Raw genomic sequence first — 21,311 nt, forward strand, 5'->3', positions numbered from 1 at the left:
TTTCATAGCCTACAGAACTTTGTCCAAATTTTTCATTCCAGATGTCAAAACTCCTTCACAGTTTAGACTGTCTGGGGCTAAGAAAATTTTGAGAAGTGAGAGCTTCCAGCAGATACTACAGAGGATGGGAAATGAGTAGACTTTTCCCAAGGGATTCCAGAGGACAGACCAGGAGGCGACAACAACCGTAAAACCAGATGACAAGGGGCAGCCCAGAGAGTAGGACCACTACTCTGCTCCTCTGCACAGCCCCTGCCTCATGTGAATGGGGACATGAATACCCTGACTGCACAGGGAGGCTCCGAGAGACCCCTGGGCATCTTGGTTCAGGGCTGAGTGCAGGGTCAGTGAGTATTAGCTCTTCTCCTTCTCCAGCTGACTGCTGCCCTTCAGCAACAGGAGTCCAAAGGCTCCAGTTCTGCTAACTTTTCTAGAGGAGGTAGAATTCCAGATTTTATATGAAATTGTTGATTTCTAAAATTGTCAGCAAAAAATAAAATAAAATTTTTAAAAAAGTCAGCAAATAAGAAATGTTCCATAAAATATTAAGGATCCAAACCAAGTATACCTGCAGGCTGCACCTGGCTCACAGGAGCCCGATGGCCCCCTCTAGTCTATAGCAGACACACATCCTGGGTCACATGGATCAAACACACAATTCCTCCTCCTTACTCATACAGTCCAGGAAATTCCCACTGGTACAGCACCCATGTTGACAATGATGACACCACCTCCTCTCCACTCTGCTCCCTTAGAAAAGCCTGTATTTCATGCTTGAAGTCACAATTTTGTTGTTTTAAATGCATTCATTAATCACAAAACACTTCTTATCCAACACAGGGTCTTCATTTTACACTGGTGACTTGGGTGTGCTGTATCTTTGTGAAAGTTCATTCTTTTATTTCACTGCTTTATTGAGCACTGACCATTGCTGGGTACTGTTCCAGGCACTAGGCACCTAGCAGTGAATGGGATGCACATGCCCTGTTCCCAGCAGGGCACAGCCTCATGGTGAACCCACATCACAAACTCTGAGATACAAGGACAGCCTAGGTCTAGGCAGAGAGAAGGCCAGGCCAAGAACAGCCAGTGCAAAGACCCTGAGACCACAGGCAGTGTATGAGGTCCCATGTGGTTGGTAGTAGAGGCAGTCAGAGAGGTAAACAGGAACCAGATCAGGAAGGGCCTGGTCAACTGAGATCTGAAAACTGGATTTTATGTCTGTTGACAGATGAATGGATAAGGAAGATATATATACGATGGAATACTACTCAGCCATAGAAATGAAATAATGCCATTTTAAGCAACATGGATGGACTTAGAGATTATCATACTAAGTGAGGGAAGTCAGAGAGAGAAAAATAAATACCACATGCTATCACTTATATGTGGAATCTAAACAAACAATACAAATGAACTTATTTATAAAACAGAAACAGACTCAGAGACATTGAAAACAAATTTATGCTTGACAAAGGGGAAATTATGGGTAGACATAAATTAGCAATATTGTATTAACCACTATATGCCACTATATACAAAACAGATAAACAACAAGGATTTACTGCACAGTACAGGGAATTCTCTCCATTATCTTGTAATAACCTGCAATGGAAAAGAAACATAAAAAGAAATATATAGGGAGTTCCCATGGTGGCTCAGTGGTAATAAACGTGACTAGTGTCCACATTGATGTGGGTTCAATCCCTCGCCTTGCTCAGTGGGTTAAAGATCCAGCATTGCCATGAGCTGTGATGTAGGTTGCAGAAGAGGCTTGGATCTGGCATTTCTGTGGCTGTGATGTAGGCTGGCATCTAGAGTTCCAATTCTATCCCTGACCTGGGAACCTCCATATGCTGTGGGTGCAGCCCTAAAAAGACAAAAAAAAAAAAAAAATCAGCTTTAAGTCAAAAAAGGTACAAGGGACAAATAGGACATTAAACATTAATAAAAGGCTCAATCTAGCCAGAAGATTTAAGACTTTTAAATGTACACATACCTAACAACAGAGCTGCAAAGTATATGAAACAAAATTTGACAGAATTGAAAGGAAAAATATACAATTCTATACTAATACAAGCAAGCCTCAATCGTGTTTTGCTTTATTGTACTTCATGGATACTGCATTTTTTTTTACAAATTGAAGGTCTACAGCAATCCTGTGCTGAACACATAGCATTCTTCCAACAGCATTTGCTCACTTCTTGTCTCTGTGTTACATTTTGGCTGTTCTTGCCAAATTTGAACTTTTCCATTATGATTACATTTGTTATGGTGACCTGTGATCAGTGACTCTTGGGGTTACTATTGCAAAAAGATTGTGAATTACTAGAGGCTCAGATTATGGTTAGCATTTTTTAGCAATAAAGTATTTTTAATTAAGGTAAGTACACATTTTTAGACATAATTCTATTACATATCTAATAGACTATAGTATAGTGTACACAAAACTTTTTTATGCACGGGAAACAAAAAAAATTCACAATATTTGCTTTATTGCTGTAGTTTGGAACCAAATCCACAATATCTCTGAGTTGCATGTAATTGGAGATTTCAAGACCCCCATTAAATAACAGATAGAACAAACAGGTAGATGATTAATAAGGAAACAGAGACCTCAAATAAAACTATAAACCATTAGATCTAACAAACACATGCAGAACACTTCACCCACAGCAGCAGAGCAGACATTCTCAAGTGCATTTTGAACATTCTTCAGTATAGACCACATGTTAGGCCACAAAACAAACTTGAATAAGCCAGGGGAAAAAATCATTTTATGAGTTCTCTTGTAGTGCAGTGGGTTAAAGTTCTCTTGTGGTGCATCACTGTCCCGCAGTAGCTTGGGTCACTGCTGTGGCATAGGTTCCATCCATGGCCTAGGAACTTCCATGTGTTGCAGGTGTGGCCAAAAAAAAAAAAAAATCATTTTGCTCTTTTCTGATTGAAACAGGGAAAAACTAAAAATCAATTATAGAAGGAAAACTGGAGAAGTCACTAGTATGTCGAAATTATAGAACATACTCTTCTTTTTTTTTTTTTTTTTTTTGGCAAGGGATTGAACCTGAGCCACAGCAGTAACAAGGGCTGTAGTAGTGACAACGCCATATCCTTAACCCGCTGAGCCGCTAGGGAAATCCAAGAACACACTCTTAAACAACCAAATGGTCAAAGAAGATACTAGAAAACATCTTGAGATGAATGAAAATGAAAACAGAGCATATCAAAACTTACCAGATGCAATGAAGAGGCAATGATAAGAGGAAAATGGATGGCTGTAAACACCTGTATTAAAAAAGAAAGAAAGATCTTGAATCAGTAATCTAGCTGTATACCTTAAGGAATGAGAAAAAGAAGAGCATATTAAACCCAAAGCTATTAGAAGGAAGAAAATAATAAAGATTATATCAAAATAAATACATTAAAAATAAAGGAGATCAACAAATGCAAAAACTGTTTCTTTGAAAAGATCAATAAAATTGACAATGTAACCAAGAAAGAGCCTTGCTGCCCATGACGCAATGGAAAAACCAAGTACTCAGGCAATGGTCTTTCTCAGAAAGAGAGAAGGCTTTATTCCAGGGCAGCCAAGCATGAGACAAGAGGCAATGCTGGATCTGTCTTCTGACTGGCTATCGAGTAGGCTATTTATAGTGAAAGTGGAAAGATGGGGAAGGGGCTCAGAAATGACTGGTGGAGAGCAATTTGTAAGTTTCAAGAGTTCTCTGCATAGGTTCAACTTTTCATGCCTCTTTATGGGTCTTGACAAATAACTGGGGGTTCTATATGTTGCATGTGGTGGATTTTTGGTCTTTGATGTCTTAAGTTCACAATCAGTCTCTGAAAGTTCACTATCCCGGTCTCTGAAAGAGCTCATGTGATGCTCAGTTGGAGAGGCTATCTGCCAATTGTTTCCATATCTGAAGTTTCCCCTGTATTCTGCAAAACAAGCTTGGTGTTCTTGGTGTTATCATTTTGTTTCTATTTTGTTCCTATCTTATAGGTCTTGAGTGTGTAAGGCACAGGGTATGGTTTCAACATTTAGCTAGATTGAGAAAGATACATTAAGAGAACACAAATTAATAAAATCAGAAGTGAAAAGGGTTCGCTGTGACTAATTTTATAGAAATAAAAGAGAATATATAGAATAGTATGAAATATTGTATGCCAACAAAGTGGATAACATAAATGGAATGAGCAAATTCCTAGAAACACACAAATTACTAAAATTGACTTAAGAAAAAACAGAAAATCTGACTAGATCTATAACAAGCAAGGAGATTAATAAGTATTCAGAAACCTCCTAAAAAAGAGCCCAGAATCCCAGAACTTCACTGGTGAATTCTACCAAATATTTAAAGAAGAATTAACAGCAATTCTCAAACTTTTCCAAAACATTAAAGAAAAAAGCAAAACAAAACATGTTCTAATTCATTCTCTAAGGCCCTGATACTAAAGACAAAGACTCTACAAAGAAACTACAGACAAATGTTTTTATAAGTATAGACGCAAACATTCTCAAGAAAATACTAGCAAGTTAATACCGCAACATATAAAAAGGATTATACATCATGATCGACTGATATTTATCCTCTGAATGCTACAGTGGTCAACACATAAAAACCAATCAAAGTAAAAGTACATACTAATATAATTAAGGGGGAATAAAAACACATGATTATTTCAATTGTTTAGGAAAAACTTGGGGGGATGTGCTTGGGCTATGGGATGGAAATCCTGTGAAATCAGATTGTTATGATCATTATACAACTACAGATGTGATAAATTCATTTGAGTAATAAAAAAAGTGGTAGAAATAAAGAGAAATTTTAAAAAAGTGATAGAAATAAAGAGAAATTTAAAAAAAAGAAAAAAAGAAAAAACTGACAAAATCCTATACAGTTTCCTGATAAAAACACTAATTAAACTAGGAATAGAAGAGAAATTCCTCAATGTGACAGAGGCCGTATATGAAAAAGCTAAAGATAACATCACATGCAATAATTATGCTTTTTCCTAAGATCAGGAAGAAGACAAGGATAGGACTTTTACCACTCTATGATTATGGAAGTTCTAGCAAAAGCAATTAGGCAAGAAAGGAAATAAATAGCATTGAAATCATACAAAAAGAGGCATAAATATATTTGTTGACAAATAACATGATCTTATATGCAGATATCTCCAAGGAATCCACAAAACATTGTTAGAAACAATAAATTAATTTGGCAAAGTTGCAACAAGATCAAATTTAAATATAAAATCAACACCAAAAATCAGTTTTATTTCTATACATTAGCCTTGAACAGTCTGAAAATTAAGAAAATTCTATTTCCAATGGCATCAAAAAGAGTAAGATTCATATAGAGATTAAAAGCTACAGAACAGAAAATAACAACTGTCTTGTTGGAGGTTTATAGGAACATCAATGAGCAGACCTATGTGGGGCTGCTCTAAGAACGAAGGATTATCACATCTCCTTCTGGTCGGTACCAAGAAGAATGCAACGACAAGCTACCCCTCTTCCCCTTTTGTATAAAAGAAGCTTGGATTCTAACTCAGATAAGATAGTTCTTTGGACACTAGCTGGCCATCTTCTCAGTCTGTTGGCTTTGAAAATCAAGTCAGTATTCCTTGCCCCAACACCTTGTCTCTTGATTTTTGGCCTAACATGAAGAAAGCAGTAAGAACTTGGACTTGGTAACAATATTATTAAGAAGAAAATACGACCAAAGTGATCTACAAAGCATTGCTTATCAAAATTCCAATAGCGTTTTTTTTCTTGCATAAATATAAAAGCTAATTCATATGAATTTATCATCAAATTCATATGGGATTCTAAGGGACATTGGAGAGCCAAAACAATCTTGGAAAAGAAGAAAGTTGGAGGACCCATCCTTCCTGATTTCAAAGTCACTACAAAGCTACAATAATAAACACAGTGTGGTACTGGCAAAACAACAGATGTATGGACCAATGGACTAGAACAGAGTGACCAGAAATATATCCTTATATATATAATCAATTGATTTTTAACATTTTTTTGCTTTCTGCATTCAATCACTCTCCTGGGCCACTGCCTCCTCAGCACTTTGTATGTCTTCTATCAGACTTCTTGCCCCCATCAGACACAAAAGGGCTGTCATGGGGGAGCAGCCAAAACAAGGTTGGCCCTTTGTGCCCTTTTATAGAACTTGTCTATAGTCAACCGATTTTTTTTTTTTTAAACAAGGCTTCCAAGATCACTGAGGAAAGAACAAAGGATGTCTGTATACTCATATGTCAAAGAAGTAAACTGGACCCCTACCTTATACCAAATTAACTGAAAATGGATCAAAGACATAATCATGTATTCATCAAAAACCTATAGAATATACAACACAAATAGTGAACCTTACTCTTATGGGCTGAATTGTGCCCATCCTCCAAATTCATATGTTAAATTCTTAACCCCCAGGACCTCAGAATGTGAGTGTATCTGGAATAAGGCCTTTAAAGAAATAATTAAGGTAAAATGAGGACATATAGGTGGGCCCTAACACGATACGTCTGGTGTCATTATAATAAAAAAGATTAGGACATACAGGAGTTCCCATCATGGCGCAGTGGTTAATGAATCTGACTAGGAACCATGAGGTGGCGGGTTCGATCCCTGGCCTTGCTCAGAGGGTTAAGGATCTGGCATTGCTGTGAGCTGTGGTGTAGGTTGCAGACATGGCTTGGATCCCACATCGCAATGGTTCTGGCGTACGCTGGCGGCTATAGCTCCGATTGGACCCCTAGCCTGGGAATCTCCATATGCCGTGGGAGTGGCCCAAGAAATGGCAGAAAGACAAAAAAAAAAAAAAAAAAAAAAAGATTAGGACATACAGATGTGTGCATGAACAGAGGAAAGACCATGTGCAAACAAAGGGAGAAGATGCCCATTTATAAGCCAAGAAGAAGGGCCTCAGAATGGAATCAACCCTGCTGACACCTTGATCATGGACTTCTAACGCCAGAACTGTGATAAAATAAATTTCTGTTTTTTAAGCCACCTGGTTTGTAGTATTTGTTATGACAGCTCTAACTAACAAATACACTTACTATTTGCAATATTAAAAAAAAATAACCACAAGGATTCAGAGGATTATAGGATGGAACGCAACCTAACAAGTAGATCTAATTGTCTTACAAATATGATATAACCTCACAGAAGAGGGTTGGGGAAAAAGAGCTGTCCTAAGTAACTCTAGAAAACAGTATTTTATCTGCATATTACTAGGCTAAAGAATCAGGATTTGTACACTAACATGGAATTGCAATTAGTAAATTTGTTTCTTACAGGGTGACAAATTAGCAATTCTGAAACTACCTTACCTGCATGTTGGGCATGAACAATAAGCAAATTAACCGTAGGTGATGGAATTAAAGTTCCTCACTGTCAAGTAAAGAAGTTATAAATAAACAGAGGTTGGGAGGAAGGCTAGAATGAACACTACAGTGCTAGATTAAAATTAGAGATGTCAGTATGAACTCACGTTAATTTAAATATAGATAGATAGCATTAGTATACACACATTTATTACCTTCTTCTGTCTACTGAAAGAGGCTATAAGCAGTGTTATTCCAATATAAATAAGCATATTCAGTGCTCAGATCTAGATCTCATCCATTTTTTAGCAGGAAGATAAATTCAGTCTCTGTTACTCTGTCCTGACTAGAATTGAATGGGTTTTTTGACAAAGACGTCAAGGCAATTCACTGAGAAAAAAGAAAGTCCCTATAACAAATGATGGTGGAACAACTGGATTTTGACATGGAAAAAAGTGAACACCAATTATACCTCATGCCACACACAAACATCAGCTTGATGTGACCCTGACATCACAGGTAGAAACCTTTGCAAAGGTGTCTCAGCCTGGATAGAGGGGAACCATGAGCAGCTCGTCAACTTGACAATTGACAAAATCGGCCACTGGCAAAGTTGGCTCAAGGCTGTACAAGCTCATTGCTAACTTACACCTATACTAGAAACTGACCAATAATCTGTGCCATAATCTAAGTGAACATGTTGGGGATGCAGACTAAGAAAAACAAAGCCTTCCTAAAGTGTGACGATTAAGGAGGCTACTTAAGAGGCAATAAAAATATGGACTGGGCATTTCAACAATCCAAATCAGAAAGCACTAAGTTTATTCTTTTGTGACTGAAGCAGGGTTGTGCTGTGAGATTTGGAAAAGTCCTAAATTTATTATTGGATCAGTGTGAGATATGAGAAAGAATAGAGCAACTAAAGAGAATCTGAAATTGCTAATCAGAGCAGCTGAAAGGATGGAGTTGCCATTAACTGAGACTTTTAAATGTGAGACAATGCCAAGAATGGATGCTATTATAAACTAGATTTTTGGGTGATATTAATGTGTCAATGTAGTTACACCAATTGTAACAAATGTGTCACTTGGGTTCCAGATCTTAATAGTGGGGGAAGCTGTGCATATGGAGGGGGAGGTAGGAAGTACATGGGAGCTCTCTGCACTTTCTGCCCAATTTTGCTATGAACCTAACACTGACGGCAAAAATGTTAAGTCTATTAAACATGTTGGTAAAACCGGTCTGGCAAAGATAAAATAGACAATTTAAAACATACTAAAACTGAGATACTAAAAGAGACACTTGCTGAGAGGATGAAAGCAACACTGTTAACTCTGTCAATTAACACTATGGTTGGTGTGTTAAGTATTGTCATACAGTTATTTGGTAGAAAATTGCCTATAAAAATACTAGGGATACTAAGAAATTATTTTGATTTAAAAATCACCTGGTTATTTAATAAATAAATTGGTTGTTGATGGTCCCCACTTTACAATATAGGTCCTGGTGACCACGTACATACTAACTTGTCTAAAAAAGCTTATAAGCACATTATGTACCACAGCTTTGCAAATGTTGACATTGGGGAAACTGATTGAAGTATACACAGGACCTCTGTGTTATTTCTTACACTTGGTTGTGAATTGATAATTATTTCAAAATACAGTTTAAATTAAAAAAATAACAAGGGAATGGATAATAGGCAATGAGCTAACAAAATTCTTTTTCTCTGTGAAAGAATTTGACCTTGGATTAGCATTCTAGCTCTGTTCCCCTGGTAACCACCCAAGAAAGTATGTCAACTGTGTTCCTAAAAAATCTTATTTATGGTTCTGATTGCCTTGGTAACCTGCTAAAAAGATTCATCAGCTGCATTAATAGACAATATTGCTTAAAGTAAAAATTACTCCTGATTGGACTGGGCCAGTCCCTTGCAGGAAACTTGGAAACAAAGTTATGGTCATAGGCTGTTGCGGATACATTAGATTTGACAGGGCCTAGGGCTTCAAAGCCGTCATGAGTCTTGAGTCCCTGTACTTAAGATATCACTTGAAACATCAGAGGAAACAGATGCTGAACAGCTGTCACCTGAAACATCAGAGGAAAGAGATGCTGAATAGCTGTATGCACTTGTGAAAAATCCATTCCCACTGAGGAGAAATGTCTGACAAAGACCAGCTTGTGCTCCTTGTATCTATCCAAAACAAATAAAAATGAAACAATATAATGGTGTGAATCCAGGTAAAATTACGGCTGCTGGATCAGGAGATACTTACAGACATTTGGTCAGGAGGATGATGGCCTATCTAATCTTAGCTATATGCTCTTGGACAGAAGATGTAAGATCTAAACTTTTCTATGTACCAATACAATGGGTATATGGGTATGTTTATTAATCATGATTTTTGACCTTTCCCTCTTGGGACAGAAAATACTCACTTCAACTTACAGGCAAGCTCAGATTTGTCCTTCCGTGCAGGCCATTGCTACCTGGTGTCTAGAGGCCTTTAGAACACACAGAATCACAAATCACCTCTTGCACAGAATCATAGGCCTTATGGACACACTGCTTTAGGCACAGGAGGAAATCTATAAGGGATACCTTGAAATCTTTAAAAAATATATTCTACGGAAGCAAGAGATTAATGAGCCACAGTTTTGCTGCTACTTGATGTTTGCTAAACAAGTTATTACTACTTGATTTTTGTTAATGAGGGGAGCTCTTAAGATGCTTCTGAATCTTCCTTCTTGAAAATATCATTCTTGTACTAGAAGTGGCTAAGACTGAAAGAGTGCTACCCACAGGATTATTAGAGGTGGCTTAAAACTAGAATGGTTTGCTGATCTTTGCACCACTAAGTCACCAAGAAATAAAAGTATTAATATAATGTCATGGATAACATGAATTAGACTTGAGTAAGTGTGGATTACTTGCTAGAACTGGATAAACTGTAAATGCTTAAAAATACGCACGCTTTAAATATAACCAATAATCTTAGTCTTGTATAACAGATTAGATTTGGATTTCAATTAGTTATTAATTGGTATAGGTATAATGACATGCAGCATTAATTACAAATATAAGCCATGTTATTAGGCAATTACTGTTAAACTTATTATAAGAAAAAGTTTAAAGATAATGATGTTAGGATTGGAATCATGCACATGATGTGCAGTGTGACCCCTGAACATCTGAAAACACAAAGCTGTGCCACAGCTCAGGTGCACAGCTGAGCAATGACAAACAAGGCATATAGTGAGAATGCAGAGTCTCTTCTCAGGATAAAAGCAGAGACTTTGTTTGTTTGTTTGTTTTAATGGTGCACCTATAGCATATGGAAGTCCAGGGCCAGGGATTAATCTAAGCTGCCACAGATGTGGCAATGCTGGGTTCTTTAACCCACTGCACTGGGTGGGGATGGAACCCACACCTCTGCAGTGGCTCAAGCCCCTGCAGTCAGATTCTTAACCCACTGCACCACACTTTTATAACCAACTTTTATCCTGCGAGTTCAGGATAAAAGTTGTTAACAGCATGAAATAACTAAACTGAGTCTGATATCAGTTTTAACATTAATTTTATCAACCTGAGTTTGATAAAATCCAGTCAGGCCTTTCAGAGGCATTCCCTACAGGCAGAACCACTGCTGAGACAACTAAATTGGCCACGGAAAGTCTAAGAGCAGCTAAATTAAGTTAATGTGGCCAAAAGACTAAGGGACAGTTTAAGTTTATATGGTTTCTAGAAGTTTAATAGAATTTAAATTTATGGGACAATAAGAAAAACAGCTCTAATGGAGGGCAACTCACATCACTGCAATTCTCGAATCCCTTCAGACCTGTTTGTATCCTTTGGTACCAAAGAAATCATACTTCACAGAGACCTTGAAAACTGTAATAGTGACTTAAAAGAGACTTGAGCAGACACTTTACAAAAGATACACAAACAAGCACATGAAAAGGGGCTCAAAATCATTATTCTTCAAGGAGACACAACTTACAAGTGCAATAAGATGCCTTTGGGAAGGAATCAGGACTAGATGAGGATTAGAGCCCTTATAAGAAGAGATACCAGAGAGCTCTCGCTCTTTCCTGCACTCACAAAGAAGAGCTCATATGTGCACACAGTAAGGAGACAGCTGCCTATGAGTCAAGAGAAGAGGCCTCAAAAGAAATCCCACCTTGCTGGCACCTTGATCTTAGACTTCTCAGAACTTCTCAGGACTTTCTAGCCTCCAGAACTGTGAGAAATAAACTTCTGTTGTTTAAATCACCCAGTCTGTGGTATTCTGTTATAGCCGCCCAAGCAGACTAATACACCTACTTCACAACCAGTCATTCTAGTCTTAGGAGACTAGAGAAATGAAATCAATGACCACCAAAATATCTGTGCGCTAATGTTCATGGCAGCTTTATTCATAAGAACTTAGAAACAATCCAAATGTCTATCAACAGATGAATAAGTAAACACTGCCATACATTTGTGCAATGAAATATTACACAGAAATGAAAAGGAAAGAAGTACTGATACACAGAACATAAGGAATTAAGCTCATAAATAATATGTTGAGTGAAAAGTCAGACACCAAAAGTACATACCATATGCCCATTTATATGACATTTTACAGCTGACAAAACTAATTTATAGAGAAAGAAATTAGAACAGTGGGTGCTTCTGGGTGGGTGGTTTTGAGTGGGAAATAGTTTTAGGGAACTTTCGGGGGATGATAAGAATGGTCCATGTTTTATTTGAGGTCAAACAAATTTATCAACATTTATGAAAATGTACATTTAAAAATCTGCATTGAAAAAAGAGTATTGGGGGAAAATAAAACAAGAAGCATTATTAACATGACTATTTAAAGTTGCTATTATGCAACCCAATCAAAAAAAATGGGCAGAAGATCTAAATAGATGTTTCTCCAAAGAAGACACACAGATGTCCAATAGGCACATGAAAAGATATTCAACATCACTAATTACGATAGAAATGCAAATCAAAACTACAATGAGGTATCACCTCACACCAGTAAGAATGGCTATCTTCAAAAAGTCTACAAACAATAAAGTGTAGGGAATCCTCCTACACTTGTTTATAGGAATGTAAATTGGCACAACCACTGTGGAAAATAGTATGGAAATTCCTCAAAAAACTAAAAATAGAACCACCATATGATTTAGCAATCTCACTCCAGGGCATATATCTGGAGAAAACAGTAATTCAAAAAGATACATGCACCCCTCTGTTCACTGTAACACTATTCACAACAGCCAAGGCACAAAACAACCTAAATGTCTATCAGTAAATGAATGGATTAAGAAGATGTGGTACATATGTATGATGGAATACTACTCAGCCATAAAAAAGAATGAAATAATGCCATTTGCAACAACATGGGTAGACCTAGAGGTTATTATACTAAGTGAAGTGAGTCAGACAAAGAAAGACAAATATCAAATGCTATCTCTTATATGTGGAATATAAAAAAAATGATACAAGTGAATTGATTTATAAAACAGAAACAGACTCACAGACTTCAGAAACAAACTTATGGTTACCAGATGGGAAAGGTGGGGGGAGGGGAGGAATGGACTAGGGGTTTGGGATTGGCATTATTGCACATAATTGTATATGGAATGGTTAACTAATGGGGGCCTGCAGTACAGCATAGGGAACTCCACTTGATATGCTGTGATAATCTAGATGGGAAAAGAGTCTGAAAAAGAATGGATATGTGTATATGCATAATTTAATTACTTTGTCATACAGCAGAAATTAACACATTGTAAATCAACTACACGTCAAAAAATTTTTAAAAAATGAACAGAAAATAAAGTTGCTGTTTTGGCCAGTTTTTGATATTGTGATTTATAATAAGAACTATATATATGATCTTCACCTAGTTTCTGGCACAGAGCTCCCAAAACCCTTGTAATTTCCTAAGTGGTAAGAGTGATAAAGGTATCTTTTGCTATTCACATCAAACCCTCTTCAACCACACCAGAATTTATGCTAATAAGATAATTTTTGGAGAATACCTAAGAATGGGGACTGGTGGCCAGGGAACCAACCATGTGATGACAGTGTTGAAAGAAGCCCCAGCCCCACTCCCCTACCTTTGATGGACAGAGGAGGGGCTGGAGATTGAGTCCAATCACCAATGGCCAATAACTCAATCAACTGTGCCCATGTAATGAAGCTTCCATAAAGTCTCAAAATGACTGTAGTTCTAAGATCCTCCAGGTTGGTGATCTGTGCAGGTGCTGGGAAAGTGGTGCTCAGAGAGAGCCAGAAAGCTCTGCATCCTTTCCCCATACTTTGCCCTAAGCATCTTTTCCATCAGGCCCTTTCTGAATTATATCCTTTTATAACAAATTGCTGATTTAGTAAGTAGAATGTTTTCTTGAATTCTGTGAGGTGCTCTACCAAATTAATCAAACTCAAGGAAGGGGTTGTAGAAACCTCTAATTTAGAGCCAGTAGGTCAGAAACATAGATAACAACCTGAACTTGAGACTGGTGTCTGACATGGGGGTGGGGCCAGAGGTGGCGGAAGTTCTGTGGGAAAGAGCCCTTACTTTGTGGCATCTTATGCCATCTCCAGGTAGACAGTGTCAGAACTGAGTTAACTGCTTAGCAGTACTAGAAAAAACACAGATTGGGGGAGTTTCCTGTTGGATAGAAGTTAAGGATGTGGCATTGTCACTGCTATGGTGCAGGTTCAATCCCTGGCATGGGAACTTCTGTATGTTAGGGGAATGGGAAGGAAGGAAGAAGTGGGGGGGAGGAGAGCAGAAGGACACAGGTTGGACTTTTAATGCACCCTCATGTGGATAGGTGAATATTGAGCAGAACTGAAGGCAAAGTTGACATTGATGAATAAGCCCATAAATATGTGGAATACTACTCAGCCATAAAAAAGAATGAAATAATGCCATTTGCAGCAACATGGATACACTAATGATTGCCATACTAAATGAAGTAAGTCAGAAAAAGAAAGACAAATACCATATGATATCACTTACGTAGAATCAAAAATATGGCACCAATGAAACTACCTACAAAACAGAAATGGACACAGGGCCAAAGAGAACAGACTTGCGGTTGCCAAGGCGGAAAGGGGAGGAATAGGAATAGACTTGGAATGTACGGGTAGTATATTTAAACTATTACATTTAGAATGGATAGACAACAAGGTCCTACTGCACAGCAGAGGGATCTATATCCAATCTCCTGGGATATACCATAATGGAAAGGAATACAAACAAAAGAATGGGGAGTTCCCGTCGTGGCGCAGTGGTTAACGAATCCGACTAGGAACCATGAGGTTGCAGGTTCGATCCCTGCCCTTGCTCAGTGGGTTAACGATCCGGCATTGCCGTGAGCTGTGGTGTAGGTTGCAGACGCGGCTCGGATCACGCGTTGCTGTGGCTCTGGCGTAGGCCAGTGGCTACAGCTCCGATTCAACCCCTAGCCTGGGAACCTCCATATGCCGCGGGAGCGGCCCAAGAAATAGCAACAACAACAAAAAAGACAAAAGACAAAAAAAAAAAAAAAAAAAAAAAAAAAAAAAAAAAAAAAAAAAAAAAAAAAGAATGTATATATGTGTATAACTAAGTCACTTTGCTGTACAACAGAAATTAGCACAACACTGTAAATCAACTATAATTGAAAGAAAAAGAAAAAAGATTCTCTGGGTTGGCATCCATTTTGAAGTATTTTTCACATCATCTCTAGAAGAATCGTGCTTACTTTATAAAAACTATGTGTGTGTACATGCCATTTTAAGCGTTATACATACACACACACATATATATATACATAATTTTTTTTTTTAACCAGAGCCTAAATTGCTTTGTTCTCACCATATCCTCTCTCTCAAAAGCAGTACATTATTTAACAGTGTTTGCTGACTAGATGAGCAAGGACAATTAAATTACCATGACTTGGACATTGTTTTGTATTTGCTTTTAGAGCCTTTTAAGGGCCCATGTATCCCATTTCTAACAGAAATATGACTAATATAAACAGAGAAGTCCCATGTGTAGGGTCTTTCATTAATCAGGAAAGGAGTCTTCCTAGAAAAGACTCATGTCAGTTGTCCCAGAGTGTGAAACCCCAGAGAGCTACACTTTTGGGCAATGGACCAACTTAAGAGTCCTCTGGTGAGGCGGAAGAGAGCTTTTTGAAGGGAATGAAAAGAGACGAGAACCTTCCTTGCTCAGGAGAACACAAATGGAAGTTGTGGCCTAAACATTCACTCCCTTAAAATTATCAGTAATGATGCACTTCCGAAAGAGGCTTAATGTATCCACAGGCACCTGCAAACCTTTGAAAAACTCATGAAGAGGTACATCAGCAGCAATTTCTCCCCAAATTTTTAGTGTGGTAAAATCCACATAAAATTTACCATCTTAACCACTTTCAAGTGTATGGTTCAGTGGTATTAAATACATTCACGGTGTTGTGTAACCATCACCATCATCCATCTATAGGACTCTTCATCTTATAAATCTAAAACTCTGTACCCATTAAACAATAACTCCCCACTGCCCCTCTCCCCAGCCCCAGGTAACCACCTTACTGTCACCATGATTCTGACTGCTCAAAGTACCTCATTGAAGTAGAATCATACAATACTTGTCTTTTTGTGACTGGCTTATTACAGCAGCATGTATTTTAAAGCTATTATGACTCTTACCTGAAAATGAAAAATAAACCTACCTTGAAATTGAGTATCTTGTTTATTATGAGCCATTTGATTAATGAGAGAGAAAGGATTTTATTTAACTCTATTTTCTGTTCCATGCTTCTCATTCTTTTGTTCCTCTTCTCTGGCCTTCTTGTTAGTAAATATCTAAATGGTTCAATAAATAAGACATTATATTTAATTTCAAATTAGCTATAAAAATTGTTCTATTAAGTGAACAAAGACATGTAAAAATTTATTTTATTTTATCTTAGTTTTTTTTTGGGGGGGGTCTTCTTAGGGCCACACCTACAGCATATGGAGGTTCCCAGGCTAGGGGTCAAATCAGAGCTGCAGCTGCCAGCCTACACCATAGCCACAGCCACAGCAATGCGGGATCCAAGCTATGTCTGTGACCTACACCACAGCTCATGGCAATGCCAAAACCTTAACCCACTGAGCAAGGGCAGGGATCTAACCTGCCTCCTCATGGATGCTAGTCAGATTCTTTTCTGCTGAGCCATGACGGGAACTCCAAAAGCATTTTTTTATATCATTAAAAAGAAAAAACCCAGAGTAGGCATAAGTGTCAGGAACTGCTTATGGAAATATAAATTGTAAAATCTTCCAGGAACACAACCAGTAATGTACTTAGAATTCTACCCTTCTTGATCCAGAAATTCAACTTTAAGGAATTTAAACTAAGAAAAGAATCTTCAAAGATATAGCTACGAAGATATTAATGGAGCAAAACACTAGAAATAATATAACAGTAGGGGTAAAATATTAGGTAAATATATTTAAATAAATAAACTTAAATATATTTAACTAAAAAAGTTAATTAAATGCAATGGAAGGTACTGAAGTCATTGAAAACACTACTGAGGGAGAATATTTACTGGCAAGTTCAAATACTCAAGGCATGGTCTTAAGGGGGTAAAAAAACCAAAATAGGTCGCAATTGCTGTCTGCAATATTCCACTTTGTTAAAACCAGATTGGTGTGACTGTAGGAGAGATTAATATGGAGTACAAGGGGCTGTTAAAACATGCTTACCAAAATGTTAACCATTTATTTTTGTGTGGTGGCATTTTTCCCCCTTTATCTGTATTTATCAAACCTTCTATATAGAACCTGTGTTTCTCTGCCAAAAAAAAAAAAAAAAAGAAGAAGAAGAAAAATTGTTGGCTTCTCAGAGCCTGGAATGGCCATCCCCTGCGGCCCTGCCTTGGCATGCTCCCTCCATTCTCACCCTCTTAGTGAGGTCTGCCAGGGGCCGACTTACTTTTCGCAAAGGGGTCCCAAATTCCCACATTATTCTCCTTTCAGCTTTCTCTCATAACACTTACCTCCTAAAAAGTTATATAATTACGTTCGCCTCTTATTGTCTACTCCCTATCTCCCAAAAAAGTTCTCCAGAGCAATGATCTCTGCTTTACTCACAGAGGTATTTCAAATCTTTAACAATAAGGGACTGCCACCATAACAGGTACTCCATACACTTTTGTTGAAAGAACGAAGGGGAAACAGGTTTGTTCTTGTTGGTTGTCTACTTGCCTTTCTATAAATTACGCAGATGCAGAGCTACAAGACACTGTACTCGGAGAACCTCCGTTTCCTTCCAGGAGAACCAAGTACCCAAGACCTGGCAGCTCAGAAAGCTCGAGGCGATCACAGAATATGTTTTGGACACGTGACTGGCTCAGCTGGACCTTTCTTCTCAGACATGCGCGGAGAACCACACTTCCCAGAATTCTTGGGGGTTCTCGCGTGGACTACTTTTCCCAGAGGGCCTAGCGGTCTCCCACACCCGCCCCTCCCGGAGCTGCGTGGGGTGCCGGGTGTTTGCCGCTGGCGTGAGTGGCTTCCCGGTGTGAGGTCTGCCCGGGCAACACCCGGGGAGGGGTCCCTACCCAAAGCTGCTGTCCAGCAAGGGCAGTTCTGGAGCCTCCCGGAATCCCCGAGGTCTGGGCAAGGTGAGCGGCGGAGGGTCGGAGGGTTTCGGTAGGGAGAACCGGGCCTCGGAAGGATGCAGCGCCGGGGCGCGGGGTACAGGCCCAAGAGGCGCAAGCGGGGCCTTTGTGGGCGCTGGCGGGCGGAGAACCGGGGACCCCCGCCCCTGTCCGCCTGTCCCCCACCAGCCGTCCCGGAACTCAGCAGTTTGGGCGCTTCCTCCCCATTGGCCGGGCACAGCCACTCTCCTGCTTCCTCCCGACCTGTAACCGGCGCGCTAATTCTCCCGGCCCCGGCAGGCGTTTGAATTTGCTCCCGGCCGGCAGTGAACGTGAGAAAATCACTGCTTTCCCTTACCATCGCAACTGCCTTCTTGGGTGACAGGCATAATGATGTCTTGAACGGAAAGTGAGTCGCCGGCTTCCCCCACTGGCAGAGCCGGGACTGGAACCCAGGTCTTTGGTTTCTGTTCCCGGTCAAAACAGCAGCCCCCTCCCCGTCACAGAAGAGCTGTTTTTCCTTTATAAAGGAGCTTTCTGTAAAAATCTGAAAATTATTTCCTTTCAGAGGCGGGGGGGGTGGGGGAAGAAGACTTGGGTGGAAAGACTTGAGGTGGAGAAAAGTTGTCACAGGTACACAGGCAGGTTAGAGCAGGTGCTCTGGAGCCTGCCCTAGCTGGAATCTTGGTGCCACCGGGGCTAGTGGCTCCCACAGTACCCTCAGTTTCCTGATCTATAAAATGGGGCTGTGGTTGTGGTAGCTGAACGATGTTATTCTAGAACATAATACTATATTCTTGGAGGATAAGACTTACTGTACAATTTTTTTTTGTTGTGTCTTTTTGCCTTTTCTAGGGCTGATCCCGTGGCCTGTGGAGGTTCCCAGGCTAAGGGTCTAATAGGAGCTGTAGTTGCCGGCCTACACAGCCACAGCAATGTGGGATCAGAGCCGTGTCTGCAGTCTACACCACAGCTCAGGGCAGCACCAGATCCTTAACCCACTGAGCAAGGCCAGGGATTGAACCCACAACCTCGTGGTTCCTAGTCGGATTCTTTAACCACTGGGCCACGACAGGAACAGGTACAATGTTTTTAGGACCAAGAAAATATTATCATTTCTTTACTCAGTTCAGTCCCACAGCGCAGTGCCAGCTGTGTTGTGGGACTGAAGATGTGGTCCGTGCCTGAGACCTGGTGAAGCTCAGGGAATCGCTACTGCAGCTGATAGAGTCCTAGGTTCTTTTCCTCTGAGCCTGGGAGAGAGCCAGGTTGGTTCAGCCCTTCTTTCTGGTCCTGTCTGCTCCTGGCTCCTTCCAGCTTACCTACCTGAGGGCACATGACATCATTCTCAGATGGTGTAAGGATTTCAGAACTGCTGATTCTGAGGGGTGGAAAGCAGAAGGGGCGTTTTCTTGGCTCCCTTTTTTTCTCTCAGGTCTGGCTTCTGGAAACTGCCCATTCTCAGGGGAAAGGACAGAAAGAGAACATGGCTACTGAACAGAACAAAGCGAGGTCTCAGGTGAGTTTGTCACCATCTCAGGTCTTAGGGACAGTTGGGTTTTTTGTTTTTTTCCCTCAAACTAATGTTTTCTACCCAGTCTTTTTTTTTTTTTTTTTTTTTTTTTTTTGGCTTTTTGTCCTTTTAGGGCCACACTCACGGCATATGGAGGTTCCCAAGCTAGGGGTCCAGTCGGAGCTACAGCTGCTGGCCTACGCCAGAGCCACAGCAACGGCAGATCTGTGCCAAGTCTGCGACCTATAGCACAGCTCACAGCAATGCCAGATTCTTAACCCACTGATCAAGGCCAGGGATCAAACCTGTAATCTCATGGTTCCTTGTCAGATTCGTTTCTGCTGTGCCATGAGGAGAACTCCCCTACCCAGTCATCTTTGCCAGGATTTGGAGCCCAGGTTCTTTTCCCTTTGAAGAGTTAGCTCATCTGGTAGATGGTGGGTTCTGTAGGAAATGCTTGTTTCCAACCCACCCCTTACCCTTTGGCTAGTGTTTCTCTTTTATCTTCCTAATAGACACTCTTTTATTCATTAATCTCAATCCACTGTATGATTACTGATTTGACAAATAAGATGCTACATGTCTTATACCATGTAGGGTCAGAACAAGCAAACATGCCCTCTTGGCAGAATTCCTTTCTGACCTGCCTCCTTTGCTTACTCATGTCCCCCCACTAACCCTTGGCCAGAATGCTTTTTTTTTTTCTTTCCACCCCTGAGAAACTTCATGATATCTTCATCAATCTGTTCCCAGTCCATAGTTTTGTTTTGTTTTGTTTTCTTCCTCTTTACATTCTGGATCATGTGCCTTGCTCTTACCACTCTTTTGAAAACTGATCTCGACCCAAAATTTTCATCTTTATGTTGGGAAAATGAGTGTGGACCCCATCCAGATGAGCCAGTGTGTGAACAAAGGGTAGCCATGTTGGAGAGGACATAGATGGAGAGGTCACTTGACTCCAGGGGCAGAGAGAAGACTCATAAGGAAGCAGCAGGGAGAGTTTCATGGGATACTGGCATTGTATACAGGGGTTACTAAGTGGGGCTTTTGAGCCAGATGGCCGGGTTTGTGACCATATCGTCTGTTGTCATTTATGGGCCCTAGGCAGCTGCACCTCTCTGTGCCACAGTTTCCTCATCTGTAAAATGGAAACAAAAGCCCTGCCTACTTCATAGGGTAGATGAGAGGGTCACATGAGTTAATACATCCAGAGTATTTCCATCAAGGTCAAGCACATAGTAGACATTCAATATATGGTGGTTGTGGTAGCTGAACAATGTCATTGTAGAACATAATACAATACTGTTGGTAGATAGGAATTACTGTACAGTGTTTTTAGGACCAAGAAAATACTATCATTTCTTTACTCATCTCCATCTAACAGTAATAGTTAATGTTGCGGGGGAATATTTGTTCTCACTCTCATAGCAAAGCAGTAGTTATTACCCCCATTTTACACTTGAGGAAACTGAGGCTCAAAGAAGTCAAGTGACTGGAAATCAAACCCAGGTATGTCTGGCCTCTAAGTTCAGGCTGGTTATCGTCCAGCCATGCCTCTGGTGCATCATTCAGAACACAGGGCAGGCCCAGCCCCAGTGTTACTGGACCTCTTCTGCAGTGTGATGTTGTGTATCTTTTGGACACTTGAAACATGGTGGTTGATATTCTGAGACTGTGGCTAAGACCTGCCATTGCATTTTGGGTTGCTCTTTCCTAAGGCTTTCTCATTCCACTCCAACAAAGCCAGGCTGCTCTCTTGCCCAGAATTTTCTCCATCCCTACATGTAAGACCTATATGACATTTCTC

General features: G+C 39.8%; 2 protein-coding genes across 15 annotated transcripts in view; one reads left to right on the forward strand and one right to left on the reverse strand.

Moving 5' to 3' along the window:
• The window catches only part of MSANTD5 (Myb/SANT DNA binding domain containing 5), a 65,442-nt gene extending 47,730 nt beyond the window's left edge, over nucleotides 1-17,712 (reverse strand). For 2 of the 3 annotated variants that reach the window (XR_014837991.1, XM_013987544.3), the window contains exons 1-3: nucleotides 17,597-17,712; nucleotides 16,075-16,207; nucleotides 3,235-3,285 (exon numbers count right to left, since the gene is read on the reverse strand). Coding sequence is in view for 1 of the 3 variants with exons in the window: in XM_013987544.3 (XP_013842998.2) it covers nucleotides 3,235-3,285; nucleotides 16,075-16,167 (144 nt within the window). In the remaining 2 variants the exon portion in view is untranslated. Of the gene's footprint in view, nucleotides 1-1,446; nucleotides 1,606-3,234; nucleotides 3,286-16,074; nucleotides 16,208-17,596 lie in introns of those variants that run through there. The other variant, XR_014837990.1, reaches the window with a different exon arrangement.
• A 160-nt stretch (nucleotides 17,713-17,872) lies between these two features.
• LOC102160361 (zinc finger protein 354A) overlaps nucleotides 17,873-21,311 on the forward strand; it is a 58,012-nt gene continuing 54,573 nt past the window's right edge. For 6 of the 12 annotated variants that reach the window (XR_014837989.1, XR_014837988.1, XR_014837987.1 and 3 more), the window contains exons 1-2: nucleotides 17,873-18,015; nucleotides 19,427-19,510. Coding sequence is in view for 6 of the 12 variants with exons in the window: in XM_085013685.1 (XP_084869811.1) it covers nucleotides 19,478-19,510 (33 nt within the window). In the remaining 6 variants the exon portion in view is untranslated. Of the gene's footprint in view, nucleotides 19,511-21,311 lie in introns of all 12 variants that reach the window. The other 6 variants (XM_085013687.1, XM_013987546.3, XM_085013686.1 and 3 more) reach the window with 3 other exon arrangements.

This window comes from Sus scrofa, chromosome 2 (assembly GCF_054392235.1).
Source record: "Sus scrofa isolate SSC_HxYL_T2T_F1_AM1 chromosome 2, Sscrofa_HxYL_maternal_Yorkshire_Landrace_v2.0, whole genome shotgun sequence".
NCBI lineage: Eukaryota > Metazoa > Chordata > Mammalia > Artiodactyla > Suidae > Sus > Sus scrofa.